Raw genomic sequence first — 18478 nt, 5'->3', positions numbered from 1 at the left:
TTCAAGAGGCAACTGGACTTTCTGGTTTTTCTTTGAAGACGTTTCACCTCATCCCAGAAGCTTCTTCAGCTCTGACTGGATGGCGGGGAAGGGAAGGACTGATACTCCTTGCAGGCAGCTGGTCATTTGCATCCTTTGTATAAATCCATTCCCCATCATCCAGAGCTGAAGAAGCTTCTGGGATGAGAAGCGAAACGTCTTCAAACAAAAATCAGAAAGTCCAGTTGCCTCTTGAAAAAAGCACCTTTGGGACAACCATGACTTGGATGACTGAGAATCTCCACAGACAGGACAGTTGCAGCAGCCTCGACATCTTTGCTGCCTCCTCCTGGCCATCTTGAAGCATTACAGGCAAGATCTGAGTGCTCTAAGCACTCCACTGAATCCCATTACCATAATGGAGCATCCTCTGGGGGTTGGGCTTCAAAATTTTAGCAATGGGTTCTCTGCCCAGTTGCTGGGTGGGTGTGCCCATGGTGGGCGTGGCCTAGTTGGCCTCCTGCACCATGGCAGTGGGGGTGTTTTTGCCCTCCCCGGGCTCCAGAGCCTTTCCTCGAGCCTCTGGGAGGGTGAAACCGGCCTCCCTGGGTTCTGGGGGCTCTCTGGAAGCTGGAAATGGGTCCATTTCTGGCCTTCCTGAACTTCCGGGAGGCCCGTTTTTCACCCTCCCCAATCCTCCAGGCCTCCTGTTGAAAGCCAGTTGTTGACTGCGCCAATCACCTGTGGACAGTGAGTTCTAGTCCTGCCTTCGGTATGAAAGCTGGCTGGATGACTTTGGGCCAATCACAAGTGGATGGCGAGTTCTAGTCCCGCCTTAGGCATGAAAGCTGGTTGGTGACTGGACCAATCACCTGTGGACAGTGAGTTCTAGTCCCACCTTAGGCATGAAAGCCAAATGGATGACTTTGGGCCAATCACGAGTGGATGGCGAGTTCTAGTCCCGCCTTAGGCATGAAAGCCGGCTGGTAACTGGACCAATCACCTGTGCTCAGTGAGTTCTAGTTCCACCTTAGGCATGAAAGCCAAATGAATGGCTTTGGGCCAATCACGAGTAGATGGTGAGTTCTAGTCCCGCCTTAGGCATGAAAGCCAGCTGGTGACTGGGCCAATCACTCTCTCTCAGCCCAACTCACCTCACAGGGATGGTGTGGGGAAAATAGGAGGAATTTGTGTTGGATTTGTTTGCCATCTTATTTTGTAAAAAAATAAATAAAGGTGGGATACAAAAAAATGAGGACAAAGCGCTCCTCTTTTCCCACAAACTATAAAAATACAACAGCCCCCTTTAGGGGACACGTGAGAATCAAGCACAGAGAATAAAACAATAAAACTTTTTTATTAAACATTGCCAGTGTGAAAACAAGCTACATGGATTTTTCCCATTGGGCTAACAATTGAAAACGTTACTTTTATATTTAAAATTAAGCTCTTCCTAAAATATACCTGTCTGAAAAACTTGTTCCATCCCCATTTAATCCACATAAAGGCCAATCATTTTATGGCTGGACTTGTTCTTACGTTCCTTTCCTTTTCTTTTCTGGACTTGTTTCTTTCTGCATTTGTCTGTGACTGACTCAAGAGCTGCTGAGGAAGACGAGTGAGAACATACAAGAGCTCCGTATGGCATTTTGACTCGGTTTTACAAAGGTTAAAACTATCCCCAGTGAGGCAAAATGGACCCTTAAATGGTCGCCAAAGACTGTGATCTAAATTCTTGAAGGACCTTCATCGAAAGTTTCCTGGAGAGAAGCTCGCTGTCTTCTGCTATCTTGTCAGAATGACATGCAGCCAACATCTGCAGAAGAAACTGAAACAGAGAAGCATAAGCAGTACTTAAAAATCACATAATTTCCTCAGTCGAGTAGACACAGCGCTATATTTTATGAGTATTATATGTCACAGCTTATGTGAGATGTTCACAATCCCCACTCATAGCCCTCTGTGACATCAAACATTACATACAAGACAGGTTGGTGGGCAGAGAGCTAGGTTGGTAACTAGAAGACGTGAACAGGTCAAGGTGGACAAGTTAACGCTGAGGATGTGTTGAATTCACAGCCCCGAAAATAGGACTAACTCCTTTGTTCCTAATGGGATTATCACAGGTTCCTCACACAATTTCACCGTTTTGGAAAAGCCTAGTCAGTCTTCAATCAAGACAATTTTAAACAAATCACCATTGGGAATCAATCCTGAACATTTTGATAGTTACCAATATCTGAGCAGGAATCCACATTGGAAGAGAAGAAGAAGCTATAATAATTTGGTGGAATTGGTGGAGAGGATTTAACCCGAGCATAGAACTTTCTCCCCTCAAATAACATTTGATTGTTAGTCTGTAATGTTCTACTTTGGACTGCAAAGAAAATTGAATGGATCAATCCGAAAAAACTACTATTGTGTTCAATTTTTACTCCAAAGATAAGAAGCAAGCTAATGGAAACCAGATCCCACCCCACCCAAAAATAGCCCGATTGAGATCCAATTATTGGCATCATGTTTCAAGATATTTGTTTTTTTATTTTTATTTTATTTTATTTTTAAATATACATCAACATCAGTGTGGCATCTGGGTTTTGCTTTTTTATTATTATTATTTTATTTTTATTTTATTTATTTTTTATAAAAAAATTATTGGTTTTTAAAACAAACATAAACAAACAAAACATAAAAACATCAGGCCATCTTCTATATATGTACATACAGAGTGCCGGTTGGTTTACAAATTGTTTTGTGCTTCCATTTCGTAGTCTTCAATTTCAATTAGATTGTATATGATCTCATATTTTCAATCCAATATTAAATACATTGGTATTATTATTAATCAATCATTTGACTATACTTTTATTCATTCATGCTTTGGAAAATAATCATGTTTTACTTAATTTGTTTTGTGACAATTCATATTATCATCCCAAATCTATCCTAAAAATATTTGTAGATATAATAAGAAAAGAATACATCTTTATATATTTAGTATTTTCTAAAAGTATACATATTTTGTTACTATACTTTATTGTCTAACCATTGATAGAATAGATCCCAAACTTTATAAAATTATTTATCATCCTGTTCTCTAATTTCAAATGTCAAGATGTTCAGTTCAGCACATTCCAATATTTTCTTAATAATTTCCTCCTGTGATGGTATTTTCTCATTTTTCCAGTTTTTAGCAAATACAATCCTTGCCGCTGTTAATACATTTACAATCAGGTATTTCAAATCTTTACTATATATTTTATTTTTAAATATACATCAACAATACATGAACAGTGTGGCATCTGGGTATTGTTTTTAACTAAAATACAAGTAGTCCTCGACTTACGACCACAATAGAGCCAAAAATTTCTGTTGCTCAACGAAACAATTGTTAAGTGAGTTTTGCCCTATTTTATGACCTTTCTTGCCACCGATGTTAAGTGAAGCACTATAGTCCTTAAGTTAGTAACATGGTTGTTGAGTGGATCTGGCTTCCCACTGACTTTGCTTGTCAGAAGGTCACACAGAAAGGAGATCCCATGATCCTGGGACACTACAACTTCCAAGCGTCTGAATTTTGATTGCATGGCCATGGGGATGCTTCAGTGGTCATAAGAGTGAAACTTGTTCATACATCACTTTTTTCAGTGCTATTGTAACTTGAGATGTTCATTAAAAGAACCATTGTAATCTGATTGTGTCATCTAACAGATAACAGATAATCAGAGTTGGAAGGGAACTTGTAGGTCACCTAGTCCAACCCCCCACCCAAGCGGGAGACCCTACATCATTTCTGACAAATGGCAGTCTAGTCTCTTCTTGAAAGCTTCCATTGATGAAGCTCCCACAACTTCCAAAGGCAACTTCTGTTCCATGGGTTGATTGTTCTCACCGTCAGAAAGTTTCTCCTTATTTCCAGGTTGAATCTCTCCTGGATCAGTTTCCATCCATTATTTCTTGTCTGGCCTTCGGGTGCCTCTCTAACTGTCCCACCAGGGAGCAGCATTTAACTAGCTTTACCATGCTTGAGGTGGGTGGGGGAAACAATGCAGAGCAAAACTTCATTAGAACTTAAATGAGAAATCATGAGGAAATCTGATGAGACTGCATGCTTTTGAAGAAGGAAAAATGGATGGATGGATGATAGATAGATGATAGATAAAGAGAGAGAGAGAAAGAGAGAATGGATGGATGGATGGATGGATGGATGGATGGATGGACGGACGGATAGATGAACAGATGGACTGACAAACTTCAAGTCCCAGAATTCCTAACCTGCAATGCTATGCTGGCTGGGGAATTCTGGGACTTGAAGTCCAGACATCTTCATGCTGCCAAGATTGACAAACACTGGTCCAGACTGTGATCTAATATAATAGCTGAGATAGCACTATAGCCAGAATGGCATTCCTAGGAGAGATCAGCATTATCCTTCCTTAATCTAAGGACAGGGTCTGAAACTCTTAAAGGCCGTATTCCAATGGTCAGTTTGAGCAGCATTTAACTAAAATTAAATGCACAGTATCCCACCTGAATAACCTACTCTAGCATGTGACCTTCTGCTTACCACCTACACTTCAGGGTATAGCTAGAAGATCGTAGATCGTTTGTTATTATGAACTAATTTTATTTCTTAGGGTGTTAAGGAGGCAGGTATCGGCTCAATCAGTTTATCAGATGCTTCTGAAGGTAGATATGTGAGCGTATATTTACATGAAACAAGACTACAGAAGGAATATATATCGTAGGAAGGAATATATTTCTGTACTACAGAATTACAATAGCCTGATCTTCCAGCTTGTGCGAAAATTCCAGGCATGCAAAAATGTGTTGAAAAGGCGGGGTGTCAATGTACTTCATTGACACAACCCAGCAGTAAAATTACACACCTAACAACATTACACAGGTTCAAAAGTGTTGCAGTGCTGCGCAAGAATGGAATGAGAAACAAAAGCTGATTAGAAAAGTGTAGTAGGAGCTTGTTTTAATCCACAGATTGTATCTGGAGATCAAAAGCAAATCTCAAGTCTAGAAATGCAAAATTAAGCCCCGTGTGGCTTTTGCTAAACATGGATAATACAATACTGTCCTTTTTGTCTCCCCAGCAATCTGTCCATCCTAAATTCTAATAAGAAACTCGCCTCAGATACACCTAAGATGAATCCACGATGCACGCTCATAGGATATTGGAACACTGACATGATAGCAGTCTTTCAATATTTAAGGGGCTGCTTTGAATTGTAAGTTTATAAAGTGTGATCGCTTCTTTATCACTGCAAGTCAGCTCTGGTTTTAGGATTTACCATCCTTTCAAACCACACGGACAAAGAAATTTTTCTTTATGTGGCTTGATTTACGCTTGTAACCATTGCTGTCTGCCTCTTCGGTGTTTTATTTTTCTGGAATAAGTGATAAGAGGCTCACACTGGCCATGAAGCAGCAAGTAAACTAACCCTCTTTATAATTCCTGTTTCTGCAAAAAAAATATCTGATGACAAGAGTGAAGGTGATGATGACTTAAATCCCTCCATTCTTTCAGGGCCACATGGCAGTGTGCATAGTGCTTCTCCCTTCTATTTCTCTTGTACAGAAAAAATATGTATGATATCTAATCTACAAAGTGACCTTTAAACTATCTGTGGGTGTAGTATATGTAGTCTGAATGCCTGTTTTCGTCAGAGTAGTGTGTTTGTATGGATATGTTAGCTCTAAAAAGACAGGAGCCGCTAGGTAAAAGGTTATTCCTCCTTATCGTTTTCCCCTTCTCTGTTTTTTTGCTAAAGAACTTTGCAAATATTTACTTAATGCTTCAGGAACCAGCCTCGTAACAATTCCTGCCAATAGATTCCCTACTTAGTTCGATACATGTTCAGACTCTTAAAAGCCTATCCGCTTTATGAACCAGAATTATTGTTATTATTATTATGACTATGGTTCGTCGCAGTCAGCCAGATGTTCAGGCTGGATTTGGCATTTTTATCTACCTATCGAGTCTGTTCCAAGGACCTGGAATAGGCCAATTGATGATGTTACAGGTATCATTGCAGGATGTAAGCTGTTCCAAAAAAAAATCTGCCTTCTGCAATTGATTGGTGGTGAATCTGTCAATGCCGATGATGTTCAAATGGTTTTGGGATTGAACCCAAGGAGCCTATGGCTATTGGGACTACCTTTGCTTGCTTCTTCCACAGTCATTCTATTTCTATTTGCAGTTCTTTATAGTCATATTATCTTCCCCAGTTGCTGAACTACAAAATACCCAATGCTTAATGCAACTTAAAATGAAGGTTTTTAAACAGATAGTCTGTTTGGACAAAGGCAACAGGAGAGCTAATTCATCTGAGGAGATCAAAGGGCCAAAATGTGAATCAAAAAAGTCCCTGGTTCAGTCTTTCTTCTACATCAATCAGTTGAACAGGTGACTTGAGTAATCCTGCAAGAAGAGAGCAATAAAACTGACCTACGTTACAAGGTTCTTGAAAGGAATCGTGTGAATGTTCTAGGGCCCGCAGAAGGGAAATTTTAAGGGGTGGGTGGGTGGGAGAATGCAGAAATCTTGTCCTGCCCATGTTTTCTTTCTTTTTCTCTGGATTGAAAACTCCTAATGGCCGATTGTCTTTTTCCTTTCTCTCACCACCCTCATGTTTCTCTCAGAGCAATCCATGATGCAAAGCTACCGATGTGGCAATGAATAAAGCAAGATTCAAAGCAGAAGTAGACTTTGATGAGTGGTGGGTTATTCGGTCTTACCTGGAAAAACAAAGATTTTGAGCAGGTCTCACAAGCGCCTCACAAGTACTGGGCAGGGGGTTGGACTAGAAGACCTCCAAGGTTCCTTCCATCCCTATGATTCTATCCCCATCTACAGATACATCTTTGACGTAGGACCACAATGGCGCTTGCACCAAGCAAACCAATGATTCTCTAGGGGCATGGTTTTGTTGGTTTCTGCAAAATGCAGTCATGTGACCGTGGAATGCCGCAAACAGACATAAAGGCAACTGTGTTGTCGAGTCATGTGACTGAAGAGGAGACTCGACCGTCAGAAGTTCAAATCTGGGTCATAAATCCCCTTTTTTTGAGTCGATTGTAAGCCAAGGGCGACCTGCATTTTCAAACAGCAAGAGGCCACCCAACAGTAGGCAGACAAGCAGAGAGGTCTCACTAGGTTGGGGGTCCTGGCAGTCACCAATTTAACCACTCTAAGGTAGACAGAATAGCAATAGCACTTAAGACTTACATACAGCTTCATGGTGCTTTACACCCCTTTCTAAGCGGTTTACCTATCACCACCAACAATCTGGGTCCTCATTTGACCCACCTCGGAAGGACGGAAGGCTGAGTCAACCTTGAGCCTGGCGGGGATTCGAACTGCCAAATTGCAGGCAGCCAGCAGGTATAAGAAGTAGCCTGCAGTATTGCACTCCAACCACTGCACCAATGAGGCTCTGCGGCTGCCTCCTTTGGTCTGCGGGGAGCCCGGGTTCGATATGGGATCAAATCCCAGGACTTCACTCACCTGAGGCTTCCTGTAACCTTTGGTTTCGAGGAATTGTTCAAAGGCATACGTCCCGTGCAGTGACGATTCTAATTCTGCCTCAGCCTGCAAGAGATTTGGGTTCATTTCTCCTGTCAAGAGATTACTTAAATTTTGTTAAGGCAGTGGTCCTCAACCTTTTCTTCTCCACACCTCCACCCCCTTTAAATACCTCTTGTGACCACGGGTCATGGCCACGGACCCCCCCCCTCAAGACTTAACTCAAGATTTAAACCATAACATTTTTCCAAGCCTTCTCAAACTCTGTGATGACATCGCAAACCGCAGGCTGTGTTAGGGAATAAGATGTAGTGACAGCTATCTTCTCAGGATCCATAGGTCCTGATCTCAAGGTCTGGAGCCAAAAAGGGAACCCAGTAAAGTAGAGATAGTCCTTGACTTACGACCACAATTGAGCCCAAAATCTCCAATGCCAAGCAAGACAGTTAAACAACTGAGTTTTGTACCATTTTAAGACCTTTCTTGCCAGGTGAATCTGGCTTCATTGCTTGTCAGAAGGTCGCAAAAAGTGATCCCATGACCCCGGGATAATGCAACCATCATAAACATGAGCCAGTTGCCAAATTTTGACCAAATTTTGGCCATGGGGATGCTTATTATCATTACCTTTGCTGTCAGAGTACAACATGTGTACAATGAGATGCTGCAAAGTGTCAACTCATAAAATATTTCTATGGTCTTTTTAAAAGAGTTGCCAACAGAAAGGGAGGGGGGGAAAGGGGTTTGAAAGAGTAGTGTGGCAGCTTGGAAATCGAAACTGCATTCCATAAATAGTTTTTCAAAGATAGTAACTAGGTGACTGAAGTTTCTGCCGCGCAAAATTCTAACTGGAGAACATGATTGATGACTCCCGGCTATGGATATATCTCATTGGAGAATATGAATTATGATACATCCAGGGGGGTGGGGTGACAATGAATGATGTGTCTCAGATTTGGCTACCCCCAGAGGGTGCCAGACATGTTAACTCCCAATAAATCCTTTTGAAGTTTTGGAAGTTTGGCTCAAGACTTAATTGGGGTAACTGCCAGAATCTTGACACAAAGGTCATAATTGAAAAATGGTCATAAGTCACTATTTTCAGTGCCATTGTAACTCTGAACGGTCACTAAACAAATGATTGTAAGTCGAGCACTATGGTACCTGTATCATTGAACATTATTCCCCAGAAATATTATAGGAAGCGTACATAAGATTAGAATATTATATATTTATACATATACCCTATAAGAACATCATAAGCCTGCAGTGATACCGTTCAGATAACTCTGTCTTAGATTTACCATGCACACTGTATTTTTTCACAGATGCAGTTTCATCTGAATAAGTAATGGAAAGAGGTTTTTCACGGCAATTCCTCACCAATAAAATAAACAACATTTCTGTGTATTATTTTGTGCGGTGATCAGGGATTTTCCTTCGTATTTGCAAACTTTGGTGTTTTGGAAGCTGTAACAGGGGTGCAATCCCATCTGTTGACCATGGTGAATTATTTTATGGGTGGTGATATGGCAGATGGAATGTATATTGGGGGAGGGGTGTTGCTGTTTTTTTGAGATATGCCCAGAAGTCACATCACACCACCTTCCTAACTAGCAAACGTGGGGAAATCGTATCTCAGTTGATCAGCAGTGTGGAATCAAATTTCAGCGAGGTTTGAGGACCACCAATCCAAAAAAACAGTTTGAGGTTACAGATTGTTTGTGGTGTCCCCTAGTTTTTATTTCAAATTCCCTGAAAAGTAAAAATGACAGTCTTTCCATCATCTCAAATTGGTCTATAATATCCCAGAAGGTACTTCATAAAACTGGGGAACAGGAAAAAAATATTACTACCCATAGAAACTGTGTTTTCCCCCCTCGGATAGTCCTAAAGAATTTGAAAGGCAAATCCAAGATGGAACTGAGGAAAAAAAAATTAAATAGGGGTCCTTGATGCTCTCTGAGCTTGGTGGCTTACTTGAAGACATTTCATTACCAAACTAGGTAACATCATCAGTCTACAAGGAGTGGGGTTTGCGAGGAGGAGGAGGAGGAGGAGGAGGAGGAGTTTGGTATTAATCAATAATTTTAAAAACCAATGAATTTAAAACAGGCCTAAAACACACACCAGAAATAGTGAGGAGAATCAACCCTGAGGGGAGCCAGCAAAGAATACAATACAGAATGCTGTGAAGTTACCTTTTGGACAATCTTCTTCCTGGCCTTCAGGAAGATTTGTAGACATTCTGGAATTTCTTCCTTCTCAGTTGCTCGTTTCTTTTTCCATGTCTTTGGAGGAAGGTACCAGGCTCCATATTTAATCTTTTCCCATTTGGGCTCAGAAGGGGTTAGCTAAAGACAAGAGATGTCAGGCTTGTTTTTCCAACGTCCTGGTCATTGGTGCATTTTCTGCACTCAAGCAATGGTCGAGGACGTCACCAGACCAATAGTCTTTTAGTTCTTCAACCCATTGGGTTGCACACAATAACAGAGTTGAAAGGGACCTGGGAAATCAACTTCGTAATTATTGCAAATAATAAACTGCTAGCTATTTTTATAATAATAACCCAGTTAATTGTCAAAGCCCAAAGTCAAGGTTTCATTTTTTTTCTCTCTTTCAAAAAGTCCAGAAGCTGTTTCCAAATAACCACAAAAAATTTTCCGTTCTTGTCCCAGAATAGAATAGAATTAGAGGTGGTATTCAGCAGGTTCTGATCAGTTCTGGAGAACCGGTAGCGGAAATTTTGAGTAGTTCAGAGAACCGGCAAATCCCACCTCTGACTGGCCCCACCAACTCCATCTCTTCTCTGCCTCCCATTGAGTCCCAGCTGATCGGCTGGATCTTCTTTGATTGCCCTGCACGGGAGAACGAAGCTGGAAAGCAGGCTAGTGGGGTGGGGAGGGAATGGGGATTTTTTAGTATCCTTCCCCTGCCATGCCCACCAAGCCACGCCCACCAAGCCAAGCCACGCTCACAGAACCGGTAGTAAAAAAATTTTTTGAATCCCACCACTGAATAGAATAGAATAGACACAGTTGGAAGGGGCCTTGGAGGTCTTCTAGTCCAACCTTCTGGGCAAGCTGGAGACTTTATACCATTTAAGACAAATGGCTATCCAATCCCTTCTTAAAAACTTCCAGCGATGGAGTACTCACAACTTTTGGAGGCACGTCACTCCACTGATTTTGGGAGCTAGTTACTGCCAGTGGTGGAATTCAAAATGTTTTACTACTGGTTCTCTGGGCATGACTTGGTGGGCGTGGCTTGGCTTGGCGGGCATGGCAGGGGAAGGACACTGCAAAATGCCCCTTCCCTCCCCACCCCACTAACCTGCTTTCCAGCTCCGTTCTCCTGTGCAGGGCAACCAAAGAAGACCCAGCCCATCAGCTGGGACTCAATGGGAGGCGGAGAAGAGATGGGGTTGGCGGGGCCAGTCAGAGTGGTATTTTCCGGTTCTCCAAACTACTCAAAATTTCCACTACTGGTTCCCCAGAACTGGTCAGAACCTGCTGAATGCTGAATTGGAACCTGCTACATCTGGCCTTGCCAAAGCCTGACGAGGCTAAGCTGGCTAGGGAATTCTGGGACTTGAAGTCCACCCCTCTTAAAAATTGCCGAGGCTGACAAAACTTACCTACTTATTTCTTTTTACGTGACATGCACATTATCAAATCCCTCAATAATTACCTCAGTATCTATTACCGTTCATTTTGGCCTCCTTACCTTTGTGGGAATCCTCTTCTGGACCGGATGCCCCCCCAGATATTGTCTCAGCTCTGCTGGTATTTGATAGAGCTCCACTATTTTAATGGGTGTAGCTGTCTTGATATCGCTTTCGTACCTCGTGTCAAAGAGTTTCATGATGGTGTCTTCATCAATGTTGTACTTGTCTCCTCCCTGGGGTAGTAGACCAAGAATACACACTCAGGTAACATTGCAAGCACTCAGTCGAGAGCAGTGTTCTCAACTTTGGCAGCTTGAAGATGCCTGGACTTCAACTCCCAGAATTCCCCAGCTAGCGTCTATAAAAAACAGCAACCGTGAAAGGGATCCTAGAGTGTTAGCAGACAACCAATTAAATATGAGCCAGGAGTGTGCAGCGGCAGCCAAAAAAGCCAATGCAATCCTAAATTGCATTAACAGAGAGATACAATCAAGATCAAGGGAAGTACTAATACCTCTCTATAAAGCCTTAGTAAGACCACACCTAGAGTACTGCATCCAGTTTTGGTCACCACACTATTAAAAAGATGTTGAGACTCTAGAAAAACTACAGAGAAGAGCAACCAGGGTGATGAGGGGACTGGAGGCTAAAACATACGATGAATGGTTACAGGAACTGGGCATGTCTAGTGTAGTGAGGAGAAGAACTAGGCGAGACATGATAGCAGTTTTCCAATATTTGAGGGGCTGCCACAGAGAGACACCCGAAGGCCAGACAAGAAATAATGGATGGAAATGAACAAGGAGAGATTCAACCTGGATATAAGGAGAAACTTTCTGACAGTGAGAACAATCAGCCCATGGAACAGAAGCTGCCTTCAAAAGTTGTGGCAGCTTCATCACTGGAAACTTTCAAAAAGAAACTGGACTGCCATTTGTCAGAAATGGTGTAGGGTCTCCCACTTGGGCAGGGGGTTGGACTAGATGACCTACAAGGTCTCTTCCAACTCGTTAATAAAAACAGCCATAAGCCGCTTTTTTCAGCACCACTGTAATTTCGAATGGTCAATAAATGAATAGTTGGAAGTGAAGGACTAACAGTGAAGAATTCCAATATTGGCATTCAGCGAGTGAGCAGAAATTTGTCTTCATTGCTGCATGCAGCTTTTGTTGGATGTAAACACACAGAAGTGGTTTTGTTTTTGGCTGATCTGGGTTGAAGCCTTCAAGGTCAGAGTTTGAAAATCACCAAAGAGAGCCATCTTTGATCCAATAGGTATCAGGCAGATTGTGAGGTACAATTAGAACCAGTCATGAGGTCAACTGTTTTTAAAAATCTCGAGAGAAATGGTTAGTTTGTTGATGGTTTGTTCACTTAACAATCGGGTTACTAACTTATCAGCTGCATTAATTCACTTAACAACTACAGCAAGAAACATTGTAAAATGAGGCAAAAATCACTTGAGAAATGTTTCCCTTAACAATAGAAATTTGGGGCTTGATTGTGGCCAGGGAACTACCGATATTGGAAAAGGTTATAAAGGACTGAAGGTTTTTCAGCTGAAGATATCGGAAAGCCATTTTGCTATGAGAATGCATACAAAAGTGGAGCAAGTGGCCAGTTTTAAGTTTCTGGGTGTTACCATAAAAGAGGACCTGACCTGAAGTGCTCACACTGCAGCCCTGGTCAAAAGGGCCCAGCAGAGATTATACTACCTGAGACTTCTCAGGAAACAACAACTGAATGGAAACCTGTTGGTGACCTTCTACCACTGCACCAGAGAGAGTATCTTAACTTACTGCACCTGTGGTTGGTTTGTCAATTGCACAGTGGCAGATAGGACAGCGCTCCAGACGGTTAACGTCATTGCCCAGAAGATCATGGGTTGCCCTCTCCCCTCTTTGGAAGAGCTTTATAGCTCCCGCTGCCTTAAGAAAGTTCAAAACATTCTCAAAGATCCATCTCATCCTGGGCACCCTTTTCTTGAACTATTACCATCTGGCAGACGGTACAAAATAATAAAAACAAGGACAAATAGGCTGAAAAACAGCTTCTATCTCATGGCAGTAACTCTGTTGAATTCTACTGTATAGTACACCGAAGATGGTATTTAATTTTGTTGTACGATGTGCAATGACAATAAAGTAAGCTAAACTAAAAACTTAATGCAAGCAGCAGAAGAAGGGCTCAGGCAGGAAGCTTGACTCCCAGAAACCTTAATAATGTGAAAAATCCAAAACATCCTAAGAACTGAAAAGCAGAAATTGCTGGGGGCTGAGAGAAAATTTGCTTTAAAGCGCCCGTTCCTTTTTCAAGTGATTTAAGTTGAAGATTGAATTTACAACGATTTGCTTGAGGGTGAAATCTACTGGCAACAGTGGAGGATCTTTGTGGAATGATGGATCAGTCATATTTAAGTACATTTATGGCACCTTAACCTACTCTTTGAAAACTGTTTGAAACTGCAGATAGTCCTTGACATACGACCACAATTCATCCCAAAATTCCTGTTGCTAAGCGAGACAGTTGTCAAGTGAATTTTGTCTCATTTTATGACCTTCCTTGCCACTGTTGTTAAGTGAATCACTGCAGTTGTTAAACTAAGTAACAAGTTTGTCAAGTGAATCTGGCTCCCCCCATTGACTTCGCTTGCCAGGCAGTCATAAAAACATGATCATGTTACCCTGGGACATTGCAACTGTCATAAATATGAACCGATTGCCAATTGTCTGAATTTCAATCACGCAGCCATGCAATGGTTGTGAAAAACAGTTATAAGTCACTTTTTTCAGTGTGGTAGTAACTTCAAATGGTCACTAAATGAACTGTTGTAAGTCGAGGGCTACCTGTATGACTATGAGAATGACCTATTACTATTGTTGTATTTACACCAAGAGCTTTTGCACCAGAGACAAATTCCTTGTATGTCAGCCTCCAAGAATCCTTCTTCTCCTTGTCTTTCCAGCTGCCAAAGAAACAGGACTTCAGGGGAGGAAGTGTGCTGGAGATTTAAGTTGGTGAAATGTAAAAGTTGGGATGTTTTCTTGACTATGCTTACTGCGCAGATGTAGCCTCTTATCTATTCAGGCCAAGGTCAAACGTCCTGGCATACCAAATGTGTGAAATGGCCACCTGAAGATGCACCCACAAGACATTATACACTCCTCAGATTGGACGGCAAGTTTGAATTATTGGGGGTGGGAACATGGTGAAACTTTCTATATGTGATTTTTGCGCCTGTTGCCTCAGATCTTGTATTTCTTCTGATGCTACCACTTCAATTTTCAGTAAAAGTCCTTTTCTCTAGAACAATGGAGTCTAAGGTTTCCTTTCTTGGATTTTGAATGGAGGCTCACCCCAAGTGGCTAATCACCCCTGGCCAATAAATAATTCTAATTCTAATTCTATTGATATTAATACAGTTGAGAAAGTCCAGAAATATTTCACAAGAAGAGTTCTCCACTCCTCTACTCGTTGCAGAATACCTTAAGCCACCAGACTCGAAATTCTAGACCTAGAAAATCTAGAACTAACTAAATATAGTATATAAAATCATACATTGCAATGTCCTAGCTGTCAATGAATACTTCAGCTTCAACCATAACAATACAAGAGCAAACAATAGATACAAACTCAAGGTTAATAGCATCAAACTTGATTGCAGGAAATACGACTTCAGCAACAGAGTGATCAATGTCTGGAATCCTCTACCTGACTCTGTAGTTTCTTCCCCAAACCCCAAAAACTAACCTTAGACTGTCTACTATTGACTTTACCCCTTTCCTAAGGGGTCTATAGTGGGTGTGCATAAGCGCACAAACGTGCCTACCATCCCTGTCCTATTGTTTCTTTTTATTTTTCTTATATGTACCCATTTCATGTATTCATAACCATGCATATACTTATACCTATTATCTTGTAAGCAACTGACAAATCAAATAAATAAATAAATACATGCAGTATTTCCATTTTTTTTCCCTTTTAACCATGTCTAATGAGGGAATTGCTTTCATGCCTGTACTGGAGGCCTAGCTTAAAGCAATATTGTGTGTTCTTCTTTAAGTCTTTTAAACAGTGTCCTCCACCATTTAAAAAAGATAATAAGAAGGGAACTTGCTTTCATATATGAGTCTTTAATAAGCGCAGGGTACCCTTCTTCTTTTTCCCAACCACTGTGTCTTACACCAGAGTAAAGCATGATTCACAACCAGAATATCCTAATCAGACTTTCATCCAGGCTGAATCATCAAGCTTCTTTAGACAATCCTTTCCTATTTCCTCTTTTTTTATATATATATACCCCTTGCAAAAAGTTCAAAACAATGTCAACATTTTCGTTCGGTTTATATTTCTGCAGTCTGATTTCCGAATTGGTATCCAAGGCTGCTTCTGCTTAATCATGCGTAACTAAAAGAGAATCAAGATAGAACAGGACATGTGGCAGGCTTGCCGAGAGAGTCAATGACCTTCTGACCTGGGGAAGTGGTTCAAAAAAAGTCAAATATTTTCTCATATTTCATTGCAGTAAAGTCAGATAGGAATAATAGCTCCAGGTAGCCCTCAACTTACAACAGTCCATTTACTGGGCGTAGAAAGTTACAACAACACTAAAAAAGTAACTTATGCGTGATGATCCGGGGCATGGCACAAAAGCAACAAAGTCACAAAAATGGGTAAAAGTCCCTTTAATTCAACTTGGTCCCCAATGTCCACTTATCATCGGCTGGAGAAAAAACTCTCCCAAGAACAATTTTTAAAGGGAAGAAATTTAGTCCGAACGAAAAATACATATAAATTATTAATAAAAACCACCACAAATCACGCTGCAGCAATTAAAGAGACAGGGCAGGATAAGGAATTGCAGAACTCAAAAGATAACGAAACACACACAGTTGGGAGGACACCAGAACCCAGATAGGACTTGATAAAGAAAGATAATGCAGGCTTTGCTTCCAGCAAGGTGCTGTGCGCAAATCCCCTCTTTATACTGTTTCCCCAGCTGCAGCCAATGAAGGGAATCAGGGCCTCCTTCTCCCCCATAACCCATGTTGCTCCCTTCTCTGTTCCTCCCTGCGTGCCCTAGGAGGGGGGTGGTCTGGGTATTCCTCTGAATGCCCAGCCGGACTGTGCCCAGTTTCCTCCACAGCCACCGAAGCCATACTCTCACTCCCTGTCAGCTGCTCAACCTCTCCCTCGGAATCAGATTCCAACAGGGGCATGACATTATGACTGTTTTTCTTGCGTACAACTGTTTCAGCATCCCCATGGTCATGTGAACAAAATTCGGACACTTGGCAACTTGGCAACTTATGACGGTTGCAGTATCCCAGGTCATTTTTTTTGCGACTTTCTGACAAGCAAAGTCCATGGGGAAGCCAGATTCACTTAACAGCTGAGTTACTAACTTAAAAACTGCAGTGATTCACTTAACAACTGCGGCAAAACAGGATGTAAAATGGGGCAAAACTCACTGAACAAATGTCTCGCTTAGCAACAGAAATGTTGGGCTCCACTGTGGTCATAATTCAAGGACTACCTACATTCAGAAGGTACATCCAGGTGCCTCCTTGTGGCCTTTAGTAGAGACCTGATATTTTGCGTTTTGATTCAATTATTTGATCAATGGACTCAAATAGTCTTCTAATAGAAGAGTTGAATCAAAGAGAATTGAATATTCTTCTAATGGATTCTAGAATTAAATATTCTTCAATTCTAGAATGGAATAACCTTCTAATAGAATAATTGATTCAATTCTTCTATAAGAAACATTTGCTTGTCATCAATCTGGATTGTTGTTGTTCAGTCGTTAAGTCATATCCAACTTTTCACGACCCCATGAACTAAAGCACACCAGCCCCTCTGCCCCCATCCTCCACTGTCCCCCAAAGTTTGCCCAAATCCATGTGATTAAATGAATAGTTGTAAGTCAAGGATGCGGTGGCTCAGTGGCTAAGACGCTGAGCTTGTTGATCAGAAAGTTTGGCGGTTCGAATCCTTAGCACCACGTAATGGAGTGAGTTCCCATTACTTTTCTCAGCTTCTGCCAACCTAGCAGTTCAAAAGCACGTTTTTAAAAAATGCAAGTAGAAAAATAGGGACCACTTTGGTGGGAAGGTAACAGCATTCAGTGAGCCTTTGGCATTTAGTCATGCCGGCCACATGACCACAGAGATGCCTTCGGACAGCACTGGCTCTTCGGGTTTGTAACAGAGATGAGCCCCCTAGAGCCAGAAAAGACTAGCACGTACGTGCAGGGGAACCTTTACCTTTTACCTTAAGTCAAAGACTACCTGTATAAAGCTATCAAACCAGGGATGTGGGTTTACTGGCTGCATTTACATTGCCTGCTCAGTTGTGGTTGTGGTTCTCATTCAACTGGCTTTTACAGTTATTTGTACTTACCATTTCATTAACCCATTCACAAAATTCCTTTGTCACCCTCTTGACGTTTTCATCCAGGGGTGGAACGTAATCTATTTTGGCTGCCTGTTGCCTCTGGGCCACTTCTTTCTTACTAAACCACGTGTAAGGGTTCTTCTTTTTTTGCACCCAGCTGCAGATACAAAAAGTGTAGAGTCTGTCATGAACGAGACCAAAATAGAACAATGACAACAAAAATGCTAAAGTACTGGCAGTCTTTGACTTTAGTGAATGTCTATGGAGATTCTCAGTCCTCCAGGTCATGATTGTCCCAAAGGTGCTTTTTTCAAAAGGCAACTGGACTTTCCTTGTTTTTGAAGACATTTTACTTCTCATCCAAGGAGCTTCTTCATCTCTGATTGGATGGAGAGGAATGGAAGAATTTATACTCCTTGCAGACAGCTGCTCATTTGCATCCTTTTAGAGGGTCGTTGAGGCCACTTCAGGGGTGGGATTCTACCGGTTCGCACCTATTCTCTAGAACCAGTTGCTAACATTCTAAGCAGTTTGGAGAAGTGGTTGTTAGAAGAAATCACTGGACTAATCCTGTAAGGAAGGCAGGAAGGAAACATTCTGGTGTTGCTTACAGAAACTGCCTCTCCATTAAACCTTATTACATTCTTGGCAGGATTAGACTTCCTGTCTCAGGAATGTCTCTGGAGTTATTTTTCCCCTCCTTTGCTGGTACTTTGCTTGTGTGGAGCGACCATTCAAAGTTACAATGGCACTGAAAAAAGTGACTTATGACCCTTTTTCACACTTACAACCGTTGCAGCATACCCACAGTCATGAGAGGCCAGGTGAGGAGATACGTGCCTCAGTGTGAGTGATGTCGAGTTGGCCACACCCAGCCAGTCACATGACCACCAAGGCAC

General features: G+C 41.7%; 1 protein-coding gene across 1 annotated transcript in view; it reads right to left on the bottom strand.

The window, feature by feature from the left end:
• Positions 1-1338: 1338 nt before the first annotated feature.
• The window catches only part of FAM47E (family with sequence similarity 47 member E), a 34511-nt gene continuing 17371 nt past the window's right edge, over positions 1339-18478 (bottom strand). The window contains exons 5-9 of the mRNA XM_087936735.1: positions 17586-17736; positions 11243-11416; positions 9718-9870; positions 7499-7582; positions 1339-1807 (exon numbers count right to left, since the gene is read on the bottom strand). Of these exons, the coding sequence (XP_087792861.1) occupies positions 1682-1807; positions 7499-7582; positions 9718-9870; positions 11243-11416; positions 17586-17736 (688 nt within the window). The 3' untranslated portion in view covers positions 1339-1681. The remainder of the gene's footprint in view (positions 1808-7498; positions 7583-9717; positions 9871-11242; positions 11417-17585; positions 17737-18478) is intronic.

Source organism: Pseudonaja textilis, chromosome 6 (assembly GCF_049901715.1).
Source record: "Pseudonaja textilis isolate UNSWEBS1 chromosome 6, rPseTex1.2, whole genome shotgun sequence".
Lineage (NCBI taxonomy): Eukaryota > Metazoa > Chordata > Lepidosauria > Squamata > Elapidae > Pseudonaja > Pseudonaja textilis.
Note: the sequence above shows the minus strand (reverse complement) of the source record. Positions and strands in the feature narration are given on the sequence as shown.